This window comes from Phoenix dactylifera, chromosome 9, assembly GCF_051530095.1.
Source record: "Phoenix dactylifera cultivar Ajwa chromosome 9, Ajwa_hap1_PhDact_Kaust_v1.1, whole genome shotgun sequence".
NCBI lineage: Eukaryota > Viridiplantae > Streptophyta > Magnoliopsida > Arecales > Arecaceae > Phoenix > Phoenix dactylifera.
This window is the reverse complement of record NC_143198.1, coordinates 21,863,322-21,890,108: the sequence shown is the minus strand read 5'-3', so window position 1 is coordinate 21,890,108 and position 26,787 is coordinate 21,863,322. Positions and strand designations below refer to the sequence as shown.

Sequence of the window (26,787 nt, the reverse complement as noted above, 5' to 3'; positions counted from 1 at the left end):
CGCGACCAAATGATATGTTGTTACTAGGATGACAACATTATCGAGATTAGGTCGTTGTGTGACATATACGTTGGTTGTCCTCTTAACCAAGGAGTGTGGAGACACTGGTATGCCATACAGGTGAAGTGTAGGAGTACATTTCACTGAACGTGACCAATTCCGGAACGCTCTACTGTCGAGAGATGTTCCGAGTGGATATGGGTATAAGTTTGGCCCTCTGACCTGAGACCGCAACCTGTGACTAGCAAGCAACTTACTGTACTTTGGTACCGGACTACCTAAATTTCTAATTCAGTGACGGAAGGTCACTGGGTGCAGTCAAGTACTTGCGTAGTCAGTTGTGAGTCAAGATGGAATTGACCCCTCCTGGAAACAGGAATAATGTCTTGTGATTAATTTAGCAAAACCTTGGCCAGGGTAATCCCAGTGAGGAGTCACGGGATATCTAAAGTTAATCACATAATGGATGTACTAATTATAGGGTTGACAGTGAGCTCTAAGTCATCCTGGCATTAAGAGTCAAAGGGATTGAATTATACAGTAACCATAGTTCAGGGTTTCAGAATATTTGCTTCGCATATATTCGGCCTATTCGGACGTCGGGTACCATTGCTAGATGGTCACATCGATTAGTGTAGGAAGTCGTTCCTATACTACCGGCTTAGGTTCGAACCTATGAGGTCACACGCATAGAAGATTCCTGATTGATCAAGAAGGCTGATGAATGATTAAGAATCATTCAGGGGTAATTTGGTCAATTCGATTGGCAAATTATCTTATAAAATAATTAAAGTAATTATCGGAGGATTAATTAGTAATTAGATTGCTAATGAACTCAATTGGATTGAGTAATTAGACTAAGGATGAGCCAAATTGAATTAGATTCAATTCTGGGCTCAATCAGGGTTTTTGACCTGATTGGATTAGGTCTGAATCAAGAGGACTTAGGTTGACCAAATTAAATTAGATTAAATTTGTGCTTAATTAGGGATTGACCTAATTGGATTAGGTTCAACCCATGGTAATTGAATCATTCTAATTGTTAGGATTTAATTAAATTAAATGGGTTTGATCTGAAACTATTCGGATCTTGAAATCCACTTGTCACATATCCATGCATGGCGCCATAAATTTATTTTTAATATGATTAAAAATTAATTTAATTTATTTAATGGTGCCATGGGACACTTGGCAACATCAGGGACCTCTTTCATCATTAGATGGGTCGAAATGGAGAGATAAATTCATGAAAAGAATTGGATAAGATCAAATTCTCTCTCTTCATGACATATGCCATCCTTATCTTTATCTCACTTCTAATTAAGGTTGAATTTCGAATTTAATCACCACAAAATCACCACGTGACCCTCTAATCTGATTAGGGGCATGGGAATTTCGAAATTGAAAGAGGGAAGTGGCAACATGATGAATGGTTTAGATTAGATCAAGCTTCATCATGTAATGGCACATGAACTTGAATTTTGAATTCAAAATTCAAAACCCCACAAAATCCTCCACAAATATGGGATGGTTGGCATGAAGTTAGGTAGGAGAGCAACATTAAAAGGACCTCCATCATCTGGTGGTCGAATTCAAGGAAAAAAGAGAGAAAAAGAAGAAGAAAAAAGGGAAAAGAAAAGAGAGGAACCCTAGTTCATGCATGGAAAAATTCTGCATTCAATCTAGCTGACTTCTTCCTCCTCTAAGTCCATCGCGCCATTAGTGTTAGGGGTCCCTGATAAGAGTCTTTAGATCAGATCTAAGTCCTCTTCAATCCCTTTAAACCTTTCCTCCAAGTTCTTCCAAGAAGGCGGATCAAAAGTTGATAGTGTTTGGAAGATCAAATTTCAGCCTCAAGAAATTCTGCGCAAGCTAGCACTTCCGCAGGATTGGATCTCTTCAGGAACTTCGCGTGGACTTCTCGTAGAGGCCATTCGTGTGCATGGCTGCGAAGTCGAGGATCAGATCCACAAGTTTCATCCATTATAAAAGGTATTAATCCTACATTAATCTTTTATTATGGTGTCAAGATCTAGGTCTGATTCCCCGAGGTTTTACCCTCTTTTGGGGCTCCTCACGGAGATATCTCCAGAATCCATTCAATGGATATTCGGAGATTAATCGGAATAGAGTTCTTAAGTTTCAGATCTGATAGTTAATCATGCATGAAAGTTTTAGCATAATTGTTTAAACGATTCCGGCATAATCCTATGTGTTCTTAAGGTGCTGATTTCTAGATTTGATCTTGTAAGCATGCATGAATTAAATTGTTTGATTCGATTTTTCCGCTGCGTTTTAAAACTTAAAAAGAACTACGTATGGCTTGATCCCCCTTATGAAGGGGTACGTAGGCAACCCGATCAGGTTCAGCCATGGTTTTAAAAAAAAAAAAAAATCCGCATGCTTAACACCGAAGAACCTAGGATTCACTTTCAGTGACCACTGATGATGCTAGTGGTGGCGTGGGCTTCGTGATCCGGGACCAAAACTGCAGCAGGAGGACGGCGCATTGATAGCATGATCGCCATTGAGGCAGAGCTTCGGGTAGCTTGGGAGGGCAATACTTTTGCAAGGTATGTGCTTGGTGCTAGTAGAGTGTGCTTGGAGGGGGACTTTGCCATGGTGATCGGCTGGATATGAGGAGAGGATCGACATGGGTGTGGGCACCTGTTGCTGTGTGACATCCGTAGACTAGCATAGGGGGTGGCAAAATATGATCCGATCCGCCAACCCGACTCGTGTTTGACCCGCCATAAACAAGTTTGGGTTTGGTCTAAACAGGTTCGGGTCGTAAACAGGTTGACCCATTTAACCTGTTTATTAATTGGGGCGGATACATATTTTAGATGTATGACCTGTTTAACCTATTTAATATATGGGTCGGGTTGGATCAAACAGGGACGGCCCAAGCCTCGGCCCAAAGGAAAGCGATAGCTGCTTAGCTGCTCCAGCGTGATTTAATGAGATGGGACATAACCCTCCTCATCTCTCTCTCCGTCAAACCCTCTAGGCCTCCATGGCTCTGTCTCTCTCCATTGAACCCTCCTGGCCTTCCACCTCTCCCTCTCTTGTCGAAAGAAATCCCGAGTCCCAACCCCCACCTCTCTCTTGCTGTGGACAACACTATGGGTGGCGGCCGAACGGGCGAGCGGAGGAGTGAGGGCGGCGAGCTCCTTGAATAAGGCGGTGGAGCGTCCGATCGAGAAGGCAAGGGGGCGTTGGATCTGAGCGGCGGAGTGGCAGAAGCGGCGGCGCTCGACGGAGGCACGGCGCTCAACGGTGGCGGCTCGGTGCGGCGTTGCAACGGCGGCACAGCGGCGGTCGCGGCAGATCTCGAGGCGGTGGTTTGACCGGTGAAGCTCTGGTCGCGACGTGGCAAGGCGGAGGCCGCGGGCGGTGCGGGGTGGTGACTCGGGCGTAGCCACGGTGAGGGAGGCCGATCAGGGAAGATGAGCAGGTAATCTTTTTTTTTTCCTTTACCCGCCCACCTCTCTCTCTCTCCTCCTCTCTCTGTCTCTCTCTCCCGAGTCTCTTCCCCTCCCATTCCCCCATCCTTCCCTTTTCTTAAACGGGTCGAGACAGGTGACCTGTTTATTAAACAGGTTGGGTTCAGGTTGTAATTTCTGACCTGTTTCATAAATAGGTCGGGTTCAGATTTATAAATTTATGACCTGGCCTGATTGCCACCCCTAGACTGGCGCGTGATTTGGACTCCTTTCAGGCAGTCCATGTGTTTTGGGAGGCGAACCGAGCCGTTGACTGGGTCGCCTCGTTTGTTGCTTGACGCTCCAGAGTGGTTCTATGAACGTGTGATGTAGTGACCCCTCCTTGTTTACGCCATTTTCTTTTTTTGGGCTCGATTGGTTGTACTCTAACACGAGCTGCTGCTGTACCAAAAAAAAAAGTTTCTTATAGAGCAAGGAGTAATTTATAGATCTCATTGATTTCTTCAACCTGTAAGATGAGTGAGAGGAATTTTCTCCCCTTTTTGTTTTGTATTTACAAAATATTGGTTGATACATGTAGTCTATTATTTGGTCTCTTGATGCATAAAATGAAGAATGAGTTTAATATTATTTTTGCAATAAATTATGGAAAATCGTGCAAGATATCATTTTCACAAAAAAACATTAGGGGTATCATTTTCGTCCATATTTTTTGTACATGTTTCTGGATGCTTTTACTCTGTGTTTTATCATTCGACTACATCGATACATGATATCTCGTGCGTGGGTTCCATAAATTGCTCGACTTTAGCTCCATGAGTTGAGCAAGGTGTCAAAGCCCTTCATGTCACGTTTGATGTTCGTGGCCTCCATGTTAACATTGGCTCTAGAGTTGGGGTTGTGGACGATGTCGCCCTTCTTTATGTCAAAGCAGGCAAGGGGCATCACCCTTCTTTATGTCAAGGAGGGCAAGGCCAATGATGGGAATAGTCAAGCCGAATTGGTAGAAGGTTAGAGAGCAAATGAAGTCAGCGATGGCGAGGCAGTCGGGGTGGACAATGATGTTGTGGAATAGGATGAGGATCATGGAGTGGTTTGGATTGACAAGGAAGTTGATGAGCGGGATGGACGGAGCGGGGTTTGTAAGAGCTCATATTCTTACTGGGCCTGGGCCAGCCGTTGGGCCTCGACACGTGCTCAGCACGTGTGACAGCGGAGGGAGACTCCCGATTAGAGTCTTCCTCTTCCCCTGTTTCGATCTCCCTCCAATTCCTCTAGGGCAATCATAGCTTACCTAGTTTGAGCCGATCCTCGTCTATAAAAGACCCTCTATCCCTCTTCTTTGGCATCAACCTTGGAAGCTCTTCAATTAGAGGCTTTGAATGCTAGGTGTTCCGTGGGAGGATCTCGGAGTGTTTGCCATCAATCCAGCCGGAGGATCTCATCGGAGGCAAGGTGAGCTACCTTCCTTTCTTTTTCGATCTTTGGGCCATCGTTCCATCTTGAATCTGGCCGGTGAGCTGCCGGATTGGGTGATCAACAAACCTCCCCTATTTTGTTTCTTCTTCTTCCGTTCAGCCGGCCGTCGCGGGGCGTGGCGCGCCCCGGCAGTGCCATGGGCCGTCTACCACAGGGCGTCGCCGACCATGGGCAGCTACCCGCTACGGAACACTTCCCTCCACTCGAAAAGAAGGAAGAAATAGAGAGAGAGAGGGGGAGAGAGCCTCCTAATGCTCTCCTCTTTCCTTGTCTTTCTCTCTCCTCTCTCTCTTTCTGTTGGTACTTTCTCGCTCTAGCTTGATTCGGAGAAATTATTGATTGTGAGGGCTGCTGGATGGTCCTGGGTTGCTATGTGATGATAGACCTTTTAGTGGATGAGAAAATAGCTTCCCCCATGGGAACAAGATTTCTACATTTCGTTAGAAAAAAAAATCTACTTGGGCTACGGAAAAGTTCAATTTCCATCGGCTGGAAATTAGGATATATATATTTTTTTCAAAAGTGTCTTTAAGCTTTCTAGTAAGAATAGGATAAGTTTTTTTTCTTTTATTAAAGGTATAATAAGTATTTTACACAACTATAGGTACTTTGCATAGCTTTCTCACGAAAGTAGATGCTTAATCAAATATAAGCCACTTTACAATTTGTCAATTTTTCATGGTCAACCAAATATGCAAAAGTTATTTTTTCAAGTATCATATAATTAAGCGTCAGTTTTATAGAAAAAATATTATAGTAAGGAGAAATTCTTTCCACGAACTAAATGAGTTCGCATTGATCCAATCGGGCCAATTAAATGGAGGGGTAAAATTTTCCAAAATTACGTATAGTGGATGCAAATAAAAATAATACTTTAAAAAGTGTCGACCTTGCAAGAATGTAATCGTGCAATTTTTTCCATAATTTACGACAATTTTTACTAGAAGGAAGTAATTATAGGAGAATTATGGGCAGTTGGCAGTCGGCATTTGGGCACTTGGCAGCCTCATCCAAGCCCTTGAAACTTGTTTCCCCCTTTTGCGGCATCATTGCCTATGAGGTTGATCACAAATTTGGAGCCCAGTTATGTTGCTGATGCAAATGTTGTATTTGACCAAACAGCATATGTTGGGCACTAGAAGTCCTGGTGGTGCTTCTTTTGTTTTTCTTCTCCCCCTCCTCCTTCTCCTTCTTCTCCTTGCACCTTTTGTTTGTATATATTAGCGTGCAAATGAGGCCGGTGTGCAAGATTGGCTCATGAAATAGAGGCAGTCCTCCTCAATAGCCTGACCTCTCACCAATCTTGATGAAATTAATATTTAAACAGTTTGCAGGCATGTCCACCAAGAGGCTAAACTAGGGGCTACTCGAACTGTTATTGTTGTTGTTTTTGGGAGAAAGCAGGGCTAAGCCTACTGCGGCTATTATGTTTATTAATATCAACCATATAATAGATACAGTACAAGATAAGTCTCAGTTTCAAAAAGGGCTCACTTTTCATCAATAAAAATGCCTACTTATTCTCACGCACTTTCTACTATAAATCATCAGTCTACATATATTTACAAGCACTGCGGTTCATCATAAATACAAACAATCCATTTTTCGCTTTTTAAGAAACAATCCATTTGCTGCCGCTGGCTACGTACAAAAGAGTAACGGGCATCTGTTTGCACAAAAATATATTCCAGGCACATGTGACGAGAGAATCGGTGTAACGTGGAGAGTTGGTGCCGCAGCTATACCATGCGAGAGAGTTGAATACTGTAGAAGTTGTGTGTCAGCAATGGACGGAGACCCTGAAACATTTTCCAGTAAATACTTTTTCAAAAAAAAAAATTCCAATAAATAGAAGCATTCTTCGGTGCTTTAAATAATTCAGTTTTCCCTAAAAAGTAGGAACCGGAAAGTTGGTAAAGAGGGCGGTGTGATGGGCTGTACCTGTCTCGGTAGGCTACGAAATCCGTTATGCGACTTTTTCATCATTTCCCTGTGACTTTGCAATTGCGCAGTCAGCACCGGATGACAATTATCGAAATGTAACTTTTCTAGGGATGAAGGCAGGCCCTTTTCTGGTAGCGAGCGGATCTCAGGGCAATTTGTTATCTCCAAAATTCGGAGGGTGGAAAGGCTATGCAACTCTGTTGGCAGGGACTGAAGATTGTTGCAATTTCTAAGAGACAGCTCTCTGAGAGATTTGAGTCCTTGCAACCATAATTGCTCCTCTCCAGCGAACAAAATGAGTTCAGTTGAGTCCCAGATTTGGAGTGTTTCAAGTGAGGGTGGGGTGATTGTGGAGAACAGCGCTTTGACCAGGGCAGTGTCGTCGATGCGCAGGAAGCGAAGATGTGCCGAACCCTCGCCCTGCTCTTCCTCATTCGCTAATACTGTGAGCCGAGGACATCTTCCTATATCCAAAATTTCAAGAGATCTGAGAGCTCGTAAGTCCCCTAGTGACCTCAGTTCTCCGCAGTCCCAAATAGTCAAAACTCTGAGAGCAATCATGTGACCGAGCACTTCTCCTGGAAGAGATGTTACGTGTGGGCAGCGGTTTAACTTCAACCAGGTGAGAGAGGTGAGGTTGTGCAAGCAGCCGGGTAGTGACTCATCCAGATGACCACATGAAACCAATGTAAGATCTCGGAGAGAAGAGGGAAGGATCAGCTGCACTGGGGACGGGAGCAAGGGACAATCCATGATTGTCAAATACTCGAGGGAGAGAAAGTCTTTAAACCTTTCCATTGGCAACCGCACAACCTTTTGACAGTCAATAATACTCAAGAACCTGATAGTCGGCAGGTGGTGCGACAAAAGCCATTGTTCCAGATTTACCAGGTTTGGACACCGGCAGATACGCATGTGATAAATTGAAGAGGTCCTGCCGCTGCTTCTGCTGCGCTCTGTCATACTGCTCTCATCAGTAAAACCATGGTCTCCGTCCCATGCTTCTGGGAGCATATTTATTCCCACATTCTCTAGGGACAAATTTCTGAGAGAGGGAGGGTGGCAGGGTAAACCCCTTAGCTTGGGACAATTCTGGATATGGAGCATAAGCAGTCGAGGAAATACTTGGATACCTTCTGCGCCAAACCATTCTTCCCATTCCAGCATGTCTGAAATCTCCAGCTCTTTCAGCAATAGGAATCCTTGGACCTCTGGAGAGCCATAGAATTCATGACCAACTTGCTTCACCGCATGCATATTTTTGATGCACAGAATCTCGAGGGATGGCAGCTGTCCAAGCGATGGAAGTTGCCCGCAGCATTGGATATTTTCTAGGCAAATAGCTTTCAAATATTTGAGCGATTGTGGCTCCAGCCAACTTGGAAATCGGACACCGCCATAGTTTCTGATTTCCAGCCTTCGGAGATTGGAATGTGGTTTGAGGCCTTCAAGTACATTATCATCGTTTGCTGAGCTGGTGCCTCTATCAATATTCCATACCAAGGCCAAATCATCAAGGTACTGTTTATTATTTAGCTTAGCCTGACTGGCCTCTTCCTCACTTTTGACGCTCTCAAGATTTTTAATGCAAATTCGTCCACGAAGCTGTATCATGTCCTTTAATTCTTCAATCTTGTGCCCTCTCTGCTTTACAACTTCGAATACCGGCAACTCTTGGAGAGACGTTAACTTCCTGATATCAGCCAACCCGAATTTTGTCCTCTCATCTACTTTAAGCTGCCTTAATTTAACTAGGTTGGTCATGCATGTAGGAAAATTCTCAATTGGGCAGGAAAATATTTTTAACACCTGAAGATTGTAAAGGCTACACAGTGATTCAGGCAACCTCCGAATATTGGTGAAAGAGATATCAAGGTATCGAAGATGTTTTAAATTGCCAATACTTTCAGGCAACTCTGTGATCGGACATTCTTTTAACTTCAACACACGGATTTTTGTTGACACTGTGAACAAGCAATCAAGTATAGAACAAAAGTTTGTATCATACAAACCCTTGTAGAAAACAAGGGTGCGTAGATTCTTATAATTGCCAAAGTCCATTAGCTTACTTGGCTCCAGATTCAGAGTATATATTGATAGGTGTCGAAGCCTGCTGGGGATTTTCTGCCACTTGCCATCTTCTATTCTTAGATATTCGCTGACTGAGACAGACTGTACCAGATCATGTATCAAATCATGTATCCCATATGCATCATTCCATTTATGCTGAAAGAAAGATCTGCCAAGTAAATCATCGAAATACTCACTCCCTACCTCTTCAATCCGCACATTTCCTTGAGGTACAATAAAGCCTTGTGCCATCCAGACTTGGACTAGCTCGTCTTTTCTGTAGAAATAACCTTTAGGAAATATAGAACAATATGCAACACACTGCTTCAGATATCCAGGCAAGTACTGATAGCTCAACTGTAGGACCGGCATAATGCCATCTTCACGTTGTTTTAGTTCCCATATTTTACTGTCCATGATAGTTCTCCAGTGCCTCTCATCCAAGTCTAAATTCAATAGGCCTCCTAGCGTCTTTGCTGCAAGTGGAGATCCCTTCAGCCTGTCAGCAATCTTCCTGCCAATAGCTTCCAACTCAGGATGTTCTTTGGGGTTCTGAGAACCAAATGCAAGTCTACTGAAAAATTCCCAATAGGCATCATTTGGTAAACCCTCTAAGAAGACTGCCTCAATTGTGCCCATCATCTCTGCAACCTTTTGAGATCTAGTTGTTACCAAGATTTTGCTTCCCTGCAGCCCGGACCTTAATGGCGCACATAAATGATCCCATTCGTTGTGGTCATCATTCCAGACGTCATCAAGGACGAGCAAGAATCTTTTTGACATTATCTTCTCCTTAAGGATCTCTTGGAGACGATTCAAATTTTGGTGATCACAGAGTCTCTCCCGGGTAACAGACCCTATTATCTCTTTAGTTAGCCTTTTCACATCAAAATTATCGGACACACAAACCCAAATCTTTAAATCAAAAGAACCATTCACCTTCGGATCATGGTAAATGAGCTGAGTAAGAGTAGTTTTTCCGATCCCTCCGATACCGACCACTGGCAAAACAAAAATATTGTCTTTCTTTTGTCTCTTTGAACAAACACGGACAAGATCATCACCGGGTTCAGTTGCATCTCTCGAATTTAACAGCAGTTTTATCACCTGTTCTTTTTCTTTTTCTCGCCCAAACACTTCGGGTTCAGTTAGGAATGAGCTCGTCTCTCGTCTCCCCGATTTCCGATATTTTTTTCCTTCATCATTTAAATCCAGGAGTCTGATGACTTTTTCCATATCATTAGCAATGCTAGCTAACCTCCTCATAACCTCCCTCACTTTAGCCACAACATCACCGTCACGATTGAACAAATTTCTGGCAAGTGTAAGAGAAGAAGATAAGAAGTTACCTCTCTGATTCTCTTGGCTTTCAGCCTTTTGCTGCAGGACTTGGTATTCGAATTCGTCCAGCAAGTCTTCGGCATCGTAGGCGGCGTCTTTGAGTTCTTGGAGGATTTGGGCAAGGTCGTCGTCTTTGGTGCGCCTCTTCTCGGCGCTCTTAAGGATGAAGCGTGTCCGTAGCAGGGTAGTCCGCAGCCTCCTGAGGTCATCCTGAAGCCCCGAGTGCCGCCCGAACTGCTGGATGGCATCAGAGCTCACTTGGCTGACCAAGTTGTCCAGCACGGCGGAAGCGATGTATCCTCCAACTGATAGCAGTGCCTCCATATCGATCGGTGGACAAAAGCACCTCCCACAGAAGAGAGAGAGAGAGAGAGAGAGAGAGAGAGAGAGAGAGATTTCCTCCAGACTTGCTTTCCTGGGATGGCTGGCCTCAATTATTGGGAAGTTGATGGTTGGTGCGCTTGGCCTCAATTATTAGGAAGTTGATGGTTGGTGCGCTTGGCCTCAATTATTAGGAAGTTGATGGTTGGTGCGCTTGGCCTCAATTATTAGGAAGTTGATGGCTGGTGCGCTTGGCCTCAATTATTGAGTAGTTATGGAGAGCTCCCGGTTAGGTTTGACGATGGGTAGATCCCTATTGACGATTTATACATTTTTTAAGTCCTGTTGTCCTACTTGTTTGTCAGTCTATTTTGATGACAGAATAATCTCTATTTTAAAAAGATAAAAGATCAGATAATATTCAATAGGATCAATCTAATTTTTTTTTCTCCCTCTTATTGTCACGCTCTTGATCCGAAGCATAATATGGCCGTACTACCATAAAATATTATCCACAATAACACGAAACCCACAACAAAAATTTATATAACATGATAAAAAAAAATTTGTTCAATGCTAAACGAAAAGAAATGGGTACAGAGCATCTAAATTCAACATTTCAATTTTCTCAACTACGTAACCCAAATTTGATAGTCATAACTATACTTATTGCTAGCTTGCAACTATATTTCAAGCTCTATTCATTTATCATTCATTCATTTATTCTTCTCCACTCCTAGCAACCTTAATTATTTAGAAAAAAATACATCAAGAGACAAATGAGCTTTGCGGCTAGTAAGTAAAATTTTCACATAATTCAATGAATCATTTAGAAAGTAAAATTATATAGTAAAGTAAAATATTTCATAAATATAATAACAAACTATGTCGAAGCAAATCAATCATGTATGTATAAATTATGCAAGATCATAAAGCTGAAGGTGCAATTTAAAATATTCGTGATTGTCAAATATTTGCCATGTATCCATACTTTTATTTAAAATAGTGCTCATAGATTTTGCATACTGCAGTTACTATAACCCATGACAGGGTCATTTTCGTAATTGATAAAATATCATAGTTTATATTCGTTATTAACTTTAACCTGTTGGCAGAGAACCTTTTTCGTTGATGCTAGCTCTAGGGTGTCGATTGGCTTCCACTTCTTGAGGCGGTCATGGCTATCTGAGAACTCATAAAATATTTTATATTTTTATAAATTATATCTTTGTAAATAGGTTAGAAGTGCTAAATGGCATCGCAAAATTTCTAAATTGCATAATCATGCCACATATATCATTTTCATACAATTTTTCATAATTATAATTCATACATAAATTATTTATAATAAAATATTTAATAAGAATGTTATTGGGCCAAAAAATATGGAACATTTACAATCATATGCTTGATCCTAATTTTTTTAAAAAATGTAAGATCAATCATGTCAAATATAATTCATAATTTTATATCTAAAATTAATCAGTAATTTAAAATTAATAAGATTTGTGCCTGGGTCACTTACCACGATTCGTCTAAAGATCACTAGGTTCAGTTGGGCAAATCCGCTGCACCTATCAAAATTATTTTCAAAGCATAAATTACTTGCTATTCACTATTTAAAATCTAAATATAAATTAAATTTTTTTTAAGCAATCCGAAATGGACTTAGCATACTTTAAGTCCCGACTAGGTAAATCAGACTAGGATCTAAAATCAGGTAGAAAGGGAATGGTTTCATCAAGGATGGAACCTTCCTTTCGATTTTTCTTTTATTTATATATTTATTTATTTAATTAATTTTTTTTTCTTCTTCTTCAAAAGGGGAAAAAGGGGAGAGGGGAGGAAAGGGGCCTTCGGGCGGCTGCAGTGAAGGACCGCGTCGCACGGGGGAACGACCACCAGACAAGCGGTCTTCCACTTTTTTTTTTTTATTTTTTTCCTTTTTTCTTCGTTTTCTCCTCTCTCTTTTTTTTCCTTCTCTTTTTCTCTTTTCTTTTGTTCTTTCTCTTTTTTTTTTTTTTTTCTTTCTTCTTCATCGCTGTCCCCTCATCTTCCAGGAGGGGGAAAGGGCGAGAGCCCGTCACACCGAAAAGTAGGGGAGGGGAAGAAAGGCCTCCGGCCCGACGGTGGCTCCTGCCGAGGACCGCCGGCCGAGGAACGACAAAGTAAGTGGTCTTCCCCCCTTCTTCTTCTTTTTCTTCTTCTTTTCTTATCCCGACGACCCTTTGCCAGGTTCCGGCCATCGCCAGGTCGATCGGGAGGAGAGGAAGACAGGGGAGGAGACGGGGACTTACCTCGGCTCCGAGGAGGCGCTGCGGCCACGATTCCGGCGGCTCGAAGACAGGGCACCGTGAGCCCGAGCAGAGGAAGAAAGAAGGGAAGGGAGAGGAGAAAGGAGAGAGATGGAGGAGGAAGAAGGGCTCGGTGAGCCCAAGCAGACAAGGAAGGAAAGAAATAGAGGGAGGAGACTGCGAATTCCGCGATCTCCTCATGCTATCCTTCCAAAATCGGAGCACAGCAAGGAGATTTGCCGGAAAGGAAAGAAGAGGGGCGGGGCTCCGGCGATGTCGCGCGGCCCTGTCCTCCCTTGCGGCGAGGATCGTGGCTAGCTCCACTGAACTGGCCCACGCGCAAACATAGGGTGTCACATTCTTTCTTTTTTTCTCCTTCTTTTTTTTTTTTTTTTTTTTTTTTTTTTTTTTTTTTTTTTTTTTTTTTTTTTTTTTTTTTTGCTAATACGGGTGGATCATACCTGACGGGTACGGATACACCCAATAAAGTCAAAAAATAGGATACCTCGGAGTGCCAAAGGCACCTCCCCATCTCCAGACCACAAGGTATCTCCGGAATGGCGAGCTACATGCGCAGCCACCCAATCCGCAGCACCATTTGCTTCACGGTAGATATGCTTAGCCTGAAAGGCCCATCCATCCCTCGCCATAGTCCATATGTCACGAAGCAATGGGTGGTCACAGACGTCACCCCTAGGACCCTCTCGGATCCAACTGATAACGGTGGCTGAATCACCCTCTAGGATGATAGACCTAGCCTGTAACACGCACCGGGCATGTCGAAGGCCAGCCCAGGCAGCTCTCAGCTCCGCCCTTGGAATCGAGGTGTCAAATAAATGACTACCACCTACGGCCACAACCCTCCTTAAAGAAGGAGGCTATTGGTGATGATGTCATGGTAGGAGGTGTTTTGGGAGATTGGACGCACTGATTGGAGGGCTGGAAGGGGGTGGATTGGGTCACATTGCATAGCTGATATGGGACTAAACGCATTCTCGCATGGCTCTTTTTTTTCCTATAAAATTCGGGTTGTAGAGGTGCTATGTTGGTATGGCTATATTTAAATGGAATGCCCAATGCGCAAATCCAGCAGAAATTTAAACCCAATCTTGCCGGATTACTCAGACAAGTTTTTACTGATAAGGGAGGCACAAAACCACCTAGCTTCTATTAAATGAATAGAAATAGACGCCAAAAAAAAAGGGACGGAGAGGACGGTGCAAGTGAGCAGCTCTTCATGAGAACTGCTCAGATACAAGACACCTGCAATGCAGAAAGTAAACAAATTGATGAAAACATTGCAGGTCTGAGAGTGCACAGAGTTATAAAGTTACCCAAGACCCCAACAACAGAGCTCTTTAAAACAGTACATTAGTCTTCTAACGATCCATTAGTTTCTTCTCCTGAGTGTTCGAGAGAATGCTTAAAACTTGGTTATAAGTCAGAAAAGCAGGCTTGAAATAATGAGCTGGCCTTGGAAAGGCAATGATCAAGATTGAATTCCCCCAAATTAAACATCCACAAGGTTCTGTTTATTTCCTTGATGTTAGCCCAAGAGTTGGAAATCACAGTGCACAGAGTAGATCCAGCTATAGGGGGAGAAGATGTTTGAGGCGAATTGCACCTTTAGGTCCATAGTATGTGACGTATTGCCCATGGGTGCCCCCATGATTGTTACCCTTATGATAGATTAATATTCCTTTCCTTGTAATTTTTTTTTCTTTTTTGTGATCAGTTTTTTTTTTTTTTCGTAGTACTTCAGCTTTGCAGCTAAGACATTGTCATTATATATTAAGTTTTTTTTTTAAGAGATCAAACAACATTTGTGGTCCCTCGAGATGGTTTCAAAGGGAACAAGATTCTGACACTTGAGTTATCCCTTCACAATCGAATAGGTGCTGTTTTTCTTTGCTTTGTGCTTATTTGCTTTAGGTTTTATGTTGAGCTGTATTTATTATCTATCAATTGCTATGTTCCATTGAAAAGACCTTCATTTCATTGCTGCTCTTGTGGATTCTGTCTAGTGCCTTGGTTAAAATCTTCTTGCTCTATTTTCATACATTTTTTGAACTAGAAGTCAGATGAGATTTTCCATCCTCCTCCCATGATAGCAACAACGACAAAATCTGTACCCGAGAAAAAAAAGAATTGGTTTCTTGGCACTGCAAAGTCTAAATAAGTGCAGATGAGCAATAGCATTGTTAGAATTGTTATCCTAGTTTTCTATTCCAATTCTAGTTAGAATAGTCTGAGTGATCATTGAAGTTAGGTGGTATTGTTTTGCTCGGAAGAAGACAGGAATTTTGTTATGGAAAAGGCCTGAGGTGGATCTAAATTTAGAAGGAACAGAATCCAATTAGGATTGCCGGCTATTTATAGAGTTTAGAATAGGGCAAATTATTTTTTGGCTAGGAGAAGCTAGCTTAGAATTGGAGAGGTTATATATTATTTTTTTTGGCTAGTTTAGAACAAGAGTTTAGACTTTTAAATATATTATTTCAGAGCGAGGTTAGAGTGTGGCCAAGTAGCATGCGGATTCAAATAGATTTATTTAGAGTATAGCTTTTAGAGTCGTTTTCAAAGCGGTAATTTGATTGTTGGTGGTTTAGGGGATAATTGTTCCGTATGATTCTAGAGCTTGCAATAATTCATGGTGCATGTGTTCAAATTTATGGACTCCTTGTGATTCAATGCCCGAATCATGAAAGACGATTTCACCAATATCAACAAGGTCATTTTGCTTACCTCTTACCTCTTTCGTTACTTAAAATGTTACTAGTTATCTAATTTAAAAGTCTATGCTAAAATTGTATTTGATGGAAAAAGATTTGTTGGATATTTTGGAAGAGTCAAAAACAATGTCAATAAATACTCTTAATAATAAGATTGCGAGAAGGAGGGGCAATATAAAACCTAAGAAAGTGGTGTGGATTAATTTTCTGAAAAATGGGTTTTAGTTTCCGACTTTCTTGAAAATCCAATTGAAATACAAAAATTATTTAAAGATGAAGATTTGAAACAAGAGAAGCTTAATAGGTTAGAGGCTGGAACCAATTTACAAGAAATTTTAGAGTACGACGAGGTTGATCAACTCAAGGATCAAGCAAGTCCTGAAGAAAATCTAAAGCAGAAGGAGCTTGATCAGGGTGATGTTGCATTAAGTTCACAAGATATCGTGATTGAAAAACTAGTTGATTTTGAACTTGTTTGGGAATACTCAAAGGATGCTGCATTGATTCTGTTATAAAGATTTGTATTGAGTACTAAAGCCCTATTTGGGGAAGCTTTTGGAGGGCCAAAAAGTACTTGTGGCCCTCCAAAAGTACTTTTAGATAAAATAGGGATGTTTGATAAAATTTTTGAAAGCTATTTTAGCTTCTCCGAAAAAGCACTTTTAGGAATTGTCGGAAAACTGTTTTGAGTTATAATATTTTTTCTTTTTGAACCAAAATATCCATAATAAATAGAATAATTACACAATATATTATATGATATAATTATAATATTTTATACCTTTATTATTGTATCATGCTATAAATATAATATAATATAATATTATATCATAATACATTAATATGTTATATTAAATAATTTAATATTATGTTATATTATTCCATAGTCATAGAGAGCGGCCCCTTTCGAACCAGAGTGTCTTCACTGGGGGGAATTGGCTTCTATTCGGTATTTGGTTAGTAACGCTTTGTTTACCTTGAAGAGCCCTTCAGTGATCTTTCTTGGGAAAGGTTTCCGATCCGCGAGCACCCTGCACACTGGATCGTAGGCAGCAGTGGCCGACTAGTAGGTCTTTTGGGCATTCGGATTCGGAAGTTAGAGACTCAAGAGGTTGCTTGCCTGTGACTGGCTTATTGCTCTCCCATTTCATCCGATGGAATGGAGAGAAGAGCTTGCCTTTTACTCCCAGGGAAGTTTCCTTCACTGGAGATGAAGACCATTGAGGAATCCAACGAAAGCCAACATCCATTGGGATGTTGAAGAATTGAGGGACATACCTTCCGAGACGCACTGGGACACATATCAATTTATATTCTTCCGTTGATAGGCCTATTCCCTTCAGAAGAACTTACTGTACTGCTCTCCCTGTGGCCTGGATTCGAAATTTCTCTGGCTTGACTTTAGGAGATTTCCTCTTTTGTACAGGAAAGGTCAGGTCAGGAAGAGCAGCAAGAGCAAAGGCCGATGATAATGCGAGGATTGGTCGATCTTCCCCAGTTTTTTTGGGGGGCCAGGTCCAGCCCGAAGCTCTTTCTACCTACATTCATTAAACCGAGCGAGGGAAAGAGGATGAAAAATTAATTTATGCTAATAATTATAATATTTTATACCTTTATTATTGTATTATACTATAAATATAATATTATATTACGTTATATCAAAATACGTTAATATGTTATGTTAAATAATTTAATATTATATTAAATTATTATGCTACAGTATACAATATTATATTACTATATTATAATAATATTATATTATATTATATTAATATTATACTATATTATATATTTATGTATTAATACATATTATATTTTATTATGCTCTGTTGTATAATGCTATGTAATGTCCTTTATGGTCATTTTGTCATACCAAAAGTACTTTCTCAATTTATTTCAACTAGTCAGATGGGGCGGCCTGCGGGTGCATTTCCTAGTGGCGAGGCGGGAGGTATTGGCGAAGAGACATGCAACTAGATTCATTCTGGAGCTCGACAGTTTGTAGTGTTCCCTCATAAAAGCTAAATATGGGGCTCTCTCATCGGTGGCAGATGTTCAGGCGGGCTGTGGGTGTTCATTCATTTGGAGAGAGATATGTGCCCAGCCCCCGTTGGTGCTCCCTGCGATTAGATGGGTTATTGACGATGGGCGGTCCATTGATGTGCTGAGAGACAATTGGGCGACCGAGCTTCCGTTGTGTCGTTGGCCGATGTTTGTCGATTCGGCGAGGCTAGATGGATGCAGAGTGTGTGACATGTTCGTTCCTAGGGAGGGCAGGTGGAGTGAGGTGGTGATCCAGGAGACCTTTGGGGTGTAGTTGGCTGAGAGGATCCTAGGGCTACCCATTCCTATGGGGGTAGGGCCGGATAGATAGGTCTGGGCACCGACAGGGAGATCGAGGGTGCAGGCTAGGGACCTGCAAGCCTAGACTGATCGAGAGCCTATTCGGCAGTTGGAGGGAGGTTGGATCTGGAGGTTGTGGGTCCACCCACGAGTCGCCTTATTCTTTTGAAAGGTAGTTTGGGGCTTCCTACCGACTCGAAGTATGCTGGCTAGGAGAGGGGCCCGATTTTCACCGATGTGAAAGATCTGCCCAGATGCTGAGGAGTCTATCAATCATGTCATCTTTGAGTGTCCTCGGGCTATTTAGATTTGGAGGTATGCTTCCTTTCCCGTGCAGCATGTTGGGGTGTCGGTTGAGGCTTTCCTACGTTTCATAGAGGATTCCCTACGGAGACCGAGTACTGTAGGGCGAGGCATCCAGGGTGCTTATTTGGCCTACCATATCTGGTTGGACAGGGTCACCCACCTATTCGAGAGTAGACGAATGCACATGAGGTCGATTGTGGATAAAGCTCTTCGACATGTTGCAGGGCTCACTATAGCCACTACTGCGGATTCATCTGGGATGGCTAGGAATCTGGGACACCCATTCTATTGCAGCAACGTCCAGATTTGCTTTCTTCTTTTGGGTGCCCCACCCCCCATCCATCTCAAGGTGAATTTTGATGGCAGTGCCTCTACCGATGGAGCTAATGGTGGAGTTGGTTTTGTGATCAGGGACCATGCATCCAGGTTGATTGCAGCAGGGGGACGACATTCTCCGGGCATGATTGTTATTGGGACTGAGCTTCAAGCAGCTTGGGAGGGTATCACCTTCATAAGGTGGGTGCTTGGTGTGGATAGGGTGTATTTTGAGGGGGACTCTTCTATCATGATTGATTGGATTCAGAGAGAGGGCCGGTATGGGTGTGGGCACCTATTGTTGCATGTCTTTAGGGAGGCCAATAGGGCGATTGACTTAGTCGCTTCTTTTGTTGCTCGGCATTCTGGTGCAGTCCTATGGACTACTAATGTAGCTACCCCTTCATGTTTGTGCTTTTTTCTCTTTCTTGATTCTACTAGTTGTACTCACACTAGAGCTGTTTGAGCTGCCATTGTATTAAAAAAATATATATTTTAAAGTTCCACAGTATTTTAGAAATATAGTTACCAAATAGCAAACAACTTTTTATGAAAGTTCTACTTCCAAAAGCTCTACTGCTAACAGCTTTCTCAAATGGGGCCTAACACTATCTTTGCTGCTGCCACCGACATCCACCGCTAGAATAATGAATTAAAGCAACTGTTGGCACATGTAGAAGGACAAGAGAGAAAAGCAATGAGTTTTTGAAACATGTATATAACTTGGAGAAAAAAAACATGCAAAATGGAGTAGAATGAAAAGAGGCGCAAGGGTGTAATCTTTGATTTTCCATCTTTGAAAAAAAAAGAAGGAAAAGGAAATAAGCAAGTTTCTGAAACATGTAAAAATGTTGGAATTTTTTTTTAAATAGTTGGTGTAACATATTCCGGAGGAAACAAGATTGGCATAGCCAAATATGATCAAACATGATCTTTCATTGTCATCCGTGATTAAGAAATCTTGCCAAATTAGTGAAAAAAATAAGTGGCCCAAATAATTTATGTCAGAGAATTTGGGCCCTGTGATTTAAAAGTTGAGCCCGGGTCCATATTTTAGATTAGGGGCCTGGCCCACTTGGGTCAGCCTATCGCTGTGCCTGGTTCGCAGAGTCGCGCATGGGCTAACAGCTTTTCTTTGCAGGCCCACCATTGTCATTGAAAGAGCAGGGGCGAGCAAATAATTTTATTAAATTCTTCTATCATTATTCATTATTTTCTGTTATAATTCCTGATGGCAGCCCTAAAAGCAACTGCTATCTTATTCTCCCAAAAGTATGTATGTGTGTATATATATATATATAGATAAATGGATACCATAAACTAAGAGCCTACATACTTGCATTTACCCCATGCAGCACACTACTAAATCATTGTGTGCTATTCATCGAAGGAAGGTTGTTCATCGACTCCTATAAAAATTCATCATCCACTTTCTAGAAAGTTTATATATATATCTCTTCAAGAATATAAAGACCATATTATATCTACTATGGTTTGCATCCTAATCCATCTCAGAGCCCTTCATTGAAAGGCGCCTTAGTAGTCTTTCAACCAAGTTTCTCCTTGTATCAGCTGTGCACCACTGCGAACTTCTTTGCTTCTCCTGAAGTGATGATCACATAATATATGGGCTACCTCACCTAGCCACAATCTTGACCCTCATCTCCCATTTTGATACTCCCAGTAGTAGAATGATCTGTGAAGGGTGGATGCGGTTGCCGAGGAATGACTGAATATACACCACCCTCGAGTGGTTCTCCGGTGGCCACCCGAGCTCGGTCTACAAAAAAAACAATAGTTCAAACATGCAATTATGCTTAATCATTTCAGTCGATTAGGCTTTGCAAGTCAAGTTGAGCTAACCCATCGACAAAGTGGACTGACTTGGTCCAATGTGGATGCAATTAGATTTTGTTGAGTTGAGCTTAGGTCCATTCCTTGAGGTCTGAAATGGTTTCAATTTCAGGTCCACACCTTGGTAGCCTGGTAATTGGTTAGATTATATAAATCTCATCTTGAGAAAACCCATCAATGTATATAGATCTGCTTTGCATGGTTCCTCGAGCACTTACCAATTGAATAATACATTAACATGTCCTAGTATCCATTTGTTTTCTGAACCCTGGACCTTCTTTAAGATCAAGCCCTTAAGGGAGAGGTACCAAGCAAATGAGATAATGCCAATGTATTTGTTAACCACATAATCATGAAAGGAAAGAGTACTGTGAGAAGTAATACTGGAGATCATATTTTTATTGCCAATCTATTTTTTCTAATGCGGTAATGCCATGAGCACCCACAGGAATCTTGGACTGCATCACATCTCAAGCAACAACAAGACTACGTGACCGCAACTATTGGACACTCCTGAATACTTTATATTAGTTTTCTTGTCCCAGTTTCAAAGGCCAAATGGGGCTACATATACTTTTCCACAACATAAGATCAAATGACCTTCCATCCTGCATGCATGTATGGAATATTTTGGCTTACAGACAGAAGAATCAGGGAAGCAAGACATGTTACGCACATGACAGTGTTGAATGCTTATTTCATGTGCATGGAACTTTACGAGAGGGCCATTATGTTTTCAGAATTCTGGTCAAATACAGTTCTTTATTTTAATTTTTCCCTGCAGCAAGCACAGGTATCAGCTGCTGAGTTGGAGATAATTGCACTGTCATCAGGTGGCGCAGCTTCACCCTCATAAATATAGTATTGTAATGATGCAACAATGGCGCCGCATCCTAAGAGCTAAGATGGGTCATGGTTCCTCGTGACTCATCCCAATATTAGAGAAGAGAGAGAAGATTAATAGCCACCACATCTGCTTAACCACCAACGTAAACCATTGAATTTGAGACCCCTCTTGACCTTCTAAAATCTTAAGAGTCATCTGGCTGTTGTTCTTCCCATCCTATCCAACCTCTCTCTGTCTCTCTCTCTCTCTGTTTCCACCAAGGAGTTCTCCATTTTGATTTTTTGATTGCTAGATAAAAGACCTTAGTTTTCATGGTGTCTTCTTTGCAGCATTCAAGAAAAATGAATGTGAAGGGAGATGGAGAAGAAGAAGTTTTCATTTGAATATCCTGGACCCCAAGAACCCTTGCATTCAAAGGATACATCATTATCTCCATAAAGGTAAACTTCTAGTGCTCCTCTGTATGCTCCATTTTTTTTCTTGTTTAATAAAATAGTGGATTCGAACTTGGAGCTTTCTTTCATCATACATATCAAATGTGGCTAAAAAGATTTAATTGGGGAATGATGGAATTGGCATGGCTTGTCATCCAAGTGGAAGGACTGGTTCGAATTTTGACAAGTCAAAGAAGATGTCATGAATGAACGAAATGTCCTTTGCTCGGAAGGGGCATTTAGAGCACATCAAATGCATCTCATTTATTACATAGAATCCAAGCATTTCTTCCATAAAGAAAAGCACATGCCATTGGTTAATTGTTCACCCCCCCCCCAACACCCCCCGTCTTTTTGTTTTTCCATCATATCTTGTGCAAATGGTTTCTTGCGCAAATGGTTTGGTGGGTTGTAGGTGGTCCTCCCATGGCAACCAAGGTGAAAGGGTTCTTCAAGGGGTTCAAAAATATCACCCAAATCTTTGGTAATGCTCTTGGATCTTTATTTCCCTATATTTGTCTCATGTTTCACAACTCAAAGATTCATATGTTACACTGATTCTTTTGCCAATGAGATTTAAACCATTGCATGGATTTTCTTTTTCGTCTGTAGTTGTCAAGGAGCATGAGATGGAGATTGGATACCCAACGGATGTGAAACATGTGGCGCACATTGGTTGGGATAGTGCATCTGTGAATGCTCCTAGCTGGGTATGCAAAATATTATAGTAAAAAAGCTCAGGCAAAAGACTTCAAATTTTCTTTCCTTATCATTAATATTTGCTCTTATCTTTTCAAGATAACGATAAAATGATGTCTTTCTTTGATTGTTTTAAGATGAACGAGTTCAAGACATCAAATGATCTCTCAACAACACCTCTTAGTAGCCATGGACAGACCAGAGAGACCTCTAGGATTTCTCAAAGTATGTTTCTTTTCTTCTTCTCCTTGTAATTTCTTCTAGTAAAAAGCTTAATTAGGACACTAATTTATGCTTGAGTGTTTTACATAATGTGTACATGGGAACCTGATGGACTGATGGGTTTCTAGCATGCTACCAAGACTTCATAGGATTGTTGTCACTGAGAGTTTGAGGCTGGCATCCTGATGTGCCAGACTCTACAAGACATGATAGTTGCCTCGAGAAGGCATACAAACGACTAGTTCATAAAATGAAATCCGAATCTAGAAATCATAGCAGGACAATACATAGAATAGCAGCACTATACATTACAAATGCCTATAATTATAATGATGAATATGAACAAAGTAAAAGTTGAATACACATATATATGTATGTATATATGTATGTATGTATATATGTGTGTATATACGAATGTTTATATTATTGTCCAAGCATTTCAACTTACAAGTTCACTCTATGTAAAGATGGTAACAGAGTTTGCAGAAATTTTAGCAATGGGGCAAGTTTTTAGAAATTTGAATCCGTTTGGCTGATAGGTCTAGGCTGGGTTTGTGTATGACTAGCCTTGTATTTTATTTTCTCTTTCCTCTTCTTACTCTCTTTCTTTAGAAATGTATTTTTCTTCCCTTTTATTTTTTTTTTAAAAAAATCTAAATAAACATGCTAGAGTTGAGTCTGCTCCAAACATATATAGTTCATTTATTGAAAGCTAAATCCCTTGTTGGTGGAGGGAGTATTAATTTTAAATATGAAATTCTGTTAGGTGTCATTTGGATGCTAGAAAACTAGATGAAACAAGGTGAAACTGAAGGTCTACATTAGAACAGCTTGAGCATTTTAGGCTTAATCATTTGTTAATTTCGGCATGGCTAACTGTATATTATTTTCTAATTTCTCCTCCACCCATTTAAAGTAGTTTGGCTGGTTGCAATTCAAAATGGAAACTTCTTTCAGGAGAGCGAGAGAGAGAGAGAGGAGAAAACATCAAGCCCTCAACCCTTAATTTGCTTTGGATTACCTATATGTTGCAACAATCAGCCTATAACATCCTCTGAAACTTTGGTGGTACAATTATATTAAAGAGCATAAACCTTTCAGAGTTTGCAAGGCACAATGAGATAAGAGATAATAGTAGTATATCTCACCACTTGGGTTTATACTTAAGAACATGTCTGCTATAGGAATTTCTTAGCCTTCATAATTATTGAATTTGACTAACTTAAGTCTTCCTTAAACATTGCATGTCTTTATTTTTTTCTTCTTCCACCCATATGGTTTACATGATATATATTTATACCATAATTTTTTTTCATTTTTACAGAATCTGATCAACCTAGAGGACTCCAGCCAACTCTTGTGGCAAACGTAGATTGCACTCACCCTGATAAACCTAAAGCTCCCAGAAAGACAAAACGAAAGAAGTGTAAGGTTTCATCTCCATCATCTTCATCAAGATCTTCGAGAAGGTCATCGAGGTCAAGAGCTGCGCAATGCACCACGGTTGAGGAAGCTGGTGAAATGAGCCAAATTTGTACATTAGAATAACTTTAAGGACAAAACCACGAGAGTGATCATAAGACTTCACATGGTTTGATGAATCCTTGATGCGAGACTTCTTTGGTGGCTATGTTATGCCTATAAGGAATGAAGGAGCATGAGCTTGATTGGCAGGTTTGCACAGGCAGAATTCTTCTTTGGTCTAGCGAATGCCGATAACAAATACTTCTGAAGCTATTTTCACTCGTCCATGGCCTGAATTCTGAACCTTCTATTGCTTGTTATTTTATGAGGGAAGAGAGAAGAGGAAGGTAGAAGGTAAGTTAATTTGTAAGTCGGTAATCTCTTCTGTAAATTTGACTATTTAACCTTCTCACTATGCAAATTTTTATATAATTTCTTTTCTAGCTGTTTATTAGATCCAGCTGATAATCTCATAATTCTTTCATCTATGCTGCTTATTTGGACGATTTAATTTATTTACAGGCAGAATTGGATAAAGCATATAATCTACAAAGAAAATTGTTGATGTCGATGTTTGAATTGAGTTAGACAGTGGATACAACAAACAGGAAATGATAAAGGAATACTTGAACCATGTCCTACTGGTGGTTTTATAAAACCAAAAGATTGGTGCAGACTTCTTTCCAAATCATAGTAAAATATGTTCCATGCCTTCTTGAAGTGCAATGCCAATGTATAAGTTGGGTCAAAATCAAACCCCAGGCAGTGGTAACCCGAAATTCCAAATGCCCATATACAATATATGAAATGTGAATATTCCAAAAGTGAATATAAAACAGGAGAATCTAATTGATCAGCTTGATTTTATATATATATATATATATATATATATATATATATATATAGTGTATTCCAAATTTATAATATATGAAATATGATTATTACTAAGTTGCCTTTTTTTTGCCTGCTTACTAGGTAAATAATATCTATAATCTTGAAACAATAACTAGACTCCTCAAATATCAATTTAGAGATCGCAAAATAAATGCTGTTGGGGCAAGTAGTGTCGACCATAGTGCGGGTTCCATTTACCAAGAGGCAAGATTAAAGCTTCCAAGACACAAATCAGGCTAACCTCCTGGACAGGGCACATGTTTATAGGACATGTCGTAATTTGTCCGTCACACTTGTGACAAACCTTCTGTGGGATCATCTATTAAACTTCTTGGTTGCGTGTAGATCAATCACAAAACCAAACACATCTTGAATTAATTCAAGTCAAAATCATAATCATTGCACTAAATCGCCGTAATATAGTGACCTAAACCTTTGCCAAGTGTCATCATGCATGCGCATGGAGAACAGGGCAATTTGTGAGCTCAGCCTTATAATTTCACCTTCAACACTTCTTTTTGATAGTGGGTACAATTTGGCGTGTAATGTGCTTGATACAAAAGAACTTGTGCTATGAGATGGATGGCTATAATGGCATCCCAGTTTCATCCAGATAGCTTAGTCTAATCTTTTTTAAAGGGAACAAATACTTTTGGTAGAGTTTACATGGGATGGGGTTGTTGCATGTCTCAGAGCAAAAAAAAAAACACCATGGTTTTATGTTTTTTTTGAGAGCCAGTGAAGTCAGTCTCAACCCTTTCGTGTTATATATAAGTGTTTTAATAGATGGATAAAAAATTAACTTGTTGCTTGCTAGCCTTTACGGGCTAGTTGTTCATCCCATTATTGTTTAAAATTTTTAGATATTCATCTCTATAATATTTTATATCTGCACATTATTTTCTGATTTTTATATTTATATAAATTTTCTGTAATTAGATAACCTATTGCTTATAGATTCTTTAGCTTTGATAAACTAAATTGATCGAAATATTCTCTCTATATTCTTTTAACAATTAATGAGGTATTTATTAGACAAGTTTGTACCTAGGCCTAATCCTGGCTCGCCACGTTAGCCATACTAAAGTGGTCCGAAATTAGCTCTCCTAATCCAAATCGAAGACCACCCCCTCTTTTCCGTCCTTCCCGATGAGACTCCGGTCCCCTCCCCTCCCCTCCCCCTGGAAGCCCTCTGAAGCCCAAAGACAGCCCCATCAAGCATTCAAGCCCACCTTTACATCCTCCTCCCCCGCCAGAAGTTGTATCCTACGCTACGTGATCGTGCACACAGCAATCGCTCGTCTTTCATGGAGATGATGATTAGTATGGTGCCACACAACGTAGTGCATTGTAAGATTAGGAGGAAAAATGCTTTCCGCGAACCAAACAAGCTCTAAAAGAAAAAGAAAAAAAGTGGTGTGAGCTTTCCAACTTATGATGGAGCAATCGATAGGTGTCACTTTCTCACCCATAATAGGGCAATCAGTAGTATTATATTTTCGGTTTGTGAAGGGGCAATCAATGATAGCGAGATCAGCCTAGAGTTCTTGTTCAGTCAATCAAGTTCGCATCACACATCAATTCTTTTTATTTCTGGCTTAAGACTAACCATGGTCATGTTTTCCGCACGTATTGGAGCAATCGATAAATGTCACATTTCCAACCTGTAATGAAGCAATCGATAAGTGTTTCATTTTTCGCTCGTGACAAGACAATCAATATAACATGGTTAGTTAGAACATCACATTCATTAGTCCAATTATGCAAGTGTAAGTTATACTC

At 40.7% G+C, this 26,787-nt stretch overlaps 2 protein-coding genes and 1 long non-coding RNA gene across 5 annotated transcripts; 2 read left to right on the top strand and 1 right to left on the bottom strand.

Annotated features, from left to right (window-relative positions):
• Positions 1–6,402: 6,402 nt before the first annotated feature.
• On the bottom strand, positions 6,403–14,443 carry LOC103721435 (putative disease resistance protein RGA4). 2 transcript variants are annotated; one of them, XM_089925409.1, is made up of 5 exons: positions 13,756–14,443; positions 12,899–13,259; positions 12,127–12,175; positions 6,867–10,943; positions 6,403–6,724 (listed from the first exon to the last, which is right to left on the bottom strand). In XM_089925409.1, exons 4-5 carry the CDS (start codon positions 10,602–10,604, stop codon positions 6,665–6,667), a joined length of 3,798 nt encoding a protein of 1,265 aa, XP_089781535.1. In that variant the 5' UTR covers positions 10,605–10,943; positions 12,127–12,175; positions 12,899–13,259; positions 13,756–14,443; the 3' UTR covers positions 6,403–6,664. The 2 variants fall into 2 exon arrangements, with proteins under 2 accessions (XP_089781535.1, XP_089781534.1); XM_089925408.1 differs by having other exon boundaries at positions 6,867–12,175.
• On the top strand, positions 12,467–13,334 carry LOC149752874 (uncharacterized). The gene is made up of 2 exons (XR_016396461.1): positions 12,467–12,769; positions 12,837–13,334. It is a non-coding gene; the product is annotated as an uncharacterized LOC149752874 (long non-coding RNA).
• Positions 14,444–21,346: 6,903 nt separating the features above from the next.
• On the top strand, positions 21,347–24,897 carry LOC103698319 (CRIB domain-containing protein RIC11-like). Of its 2 annotated transcripts, XM_039131794.3 has the most exons (5): positions 21,347–21,732; positions 22,142–22,210; positions 22,339–22,436; positions 22,563–22,650; positions 23,972–24,897. In XM_039131794.3, exons 2-5 carry the CDS (start codon positions 22,153–22,155, stop codon positions 24,193–24,195), a joined length of 468 nt encoding a protein of 155 aa, XP_038987722.3. In that variant the 5' UTR covers positions 21,347–21,732; positions 22,142–22,152; the 3' UTR covers positions 24,196–24,897. The 2 variants fall into 2 exon arrangements, with proteins under 2 accessions (XP_038987722.3, XP_088559935.2); XM_088703809.2 differs by lacking the exon at positions 21,347–21,732 and having other exon boundaries at positions 21,741–22,210.
• The last annotated feature ends 1,890 nt before the right edge of the window (positions 24,898–26,787 follow it).

Coding starts and splice junctions, on each gene's coding strand:
- LOC103698319 (XM_088703809.2), top strand. CDS start 22,123: ATGGTTTGGTGGGTTGTAGGTGGTCCTCCCATGGCAACCAAGGTGAAA. Junction 22,437..22,562: donor CTGTGAATGCTCCTAGCTGG/GTATGCAAAATA, acceptor GATTGTTTTAAG/ATGAACGAGTTCAAGACATC. Junction 22,651..23,971: donor GACCTCTAGGATTTCTCAAA/GTATGTTTCTTT, acceptor TCATTTTTACAG/AATCTGATCAACCTAGAGGA.
- LOC103721435 (XM_089925408.1), bottom strand. CDS start 10,604: ATGGAGGCACTGCTATCAGTTGGAGGATACATCGCTTCCGCCGTGCTG. Junction 6,725..6,866: donor TTCGTAGCCTACCGAGACAG/GTACAGCCCATC, acceptor AAAATGTTTCAG/GGTCTCCGTCCATTGCTGAC.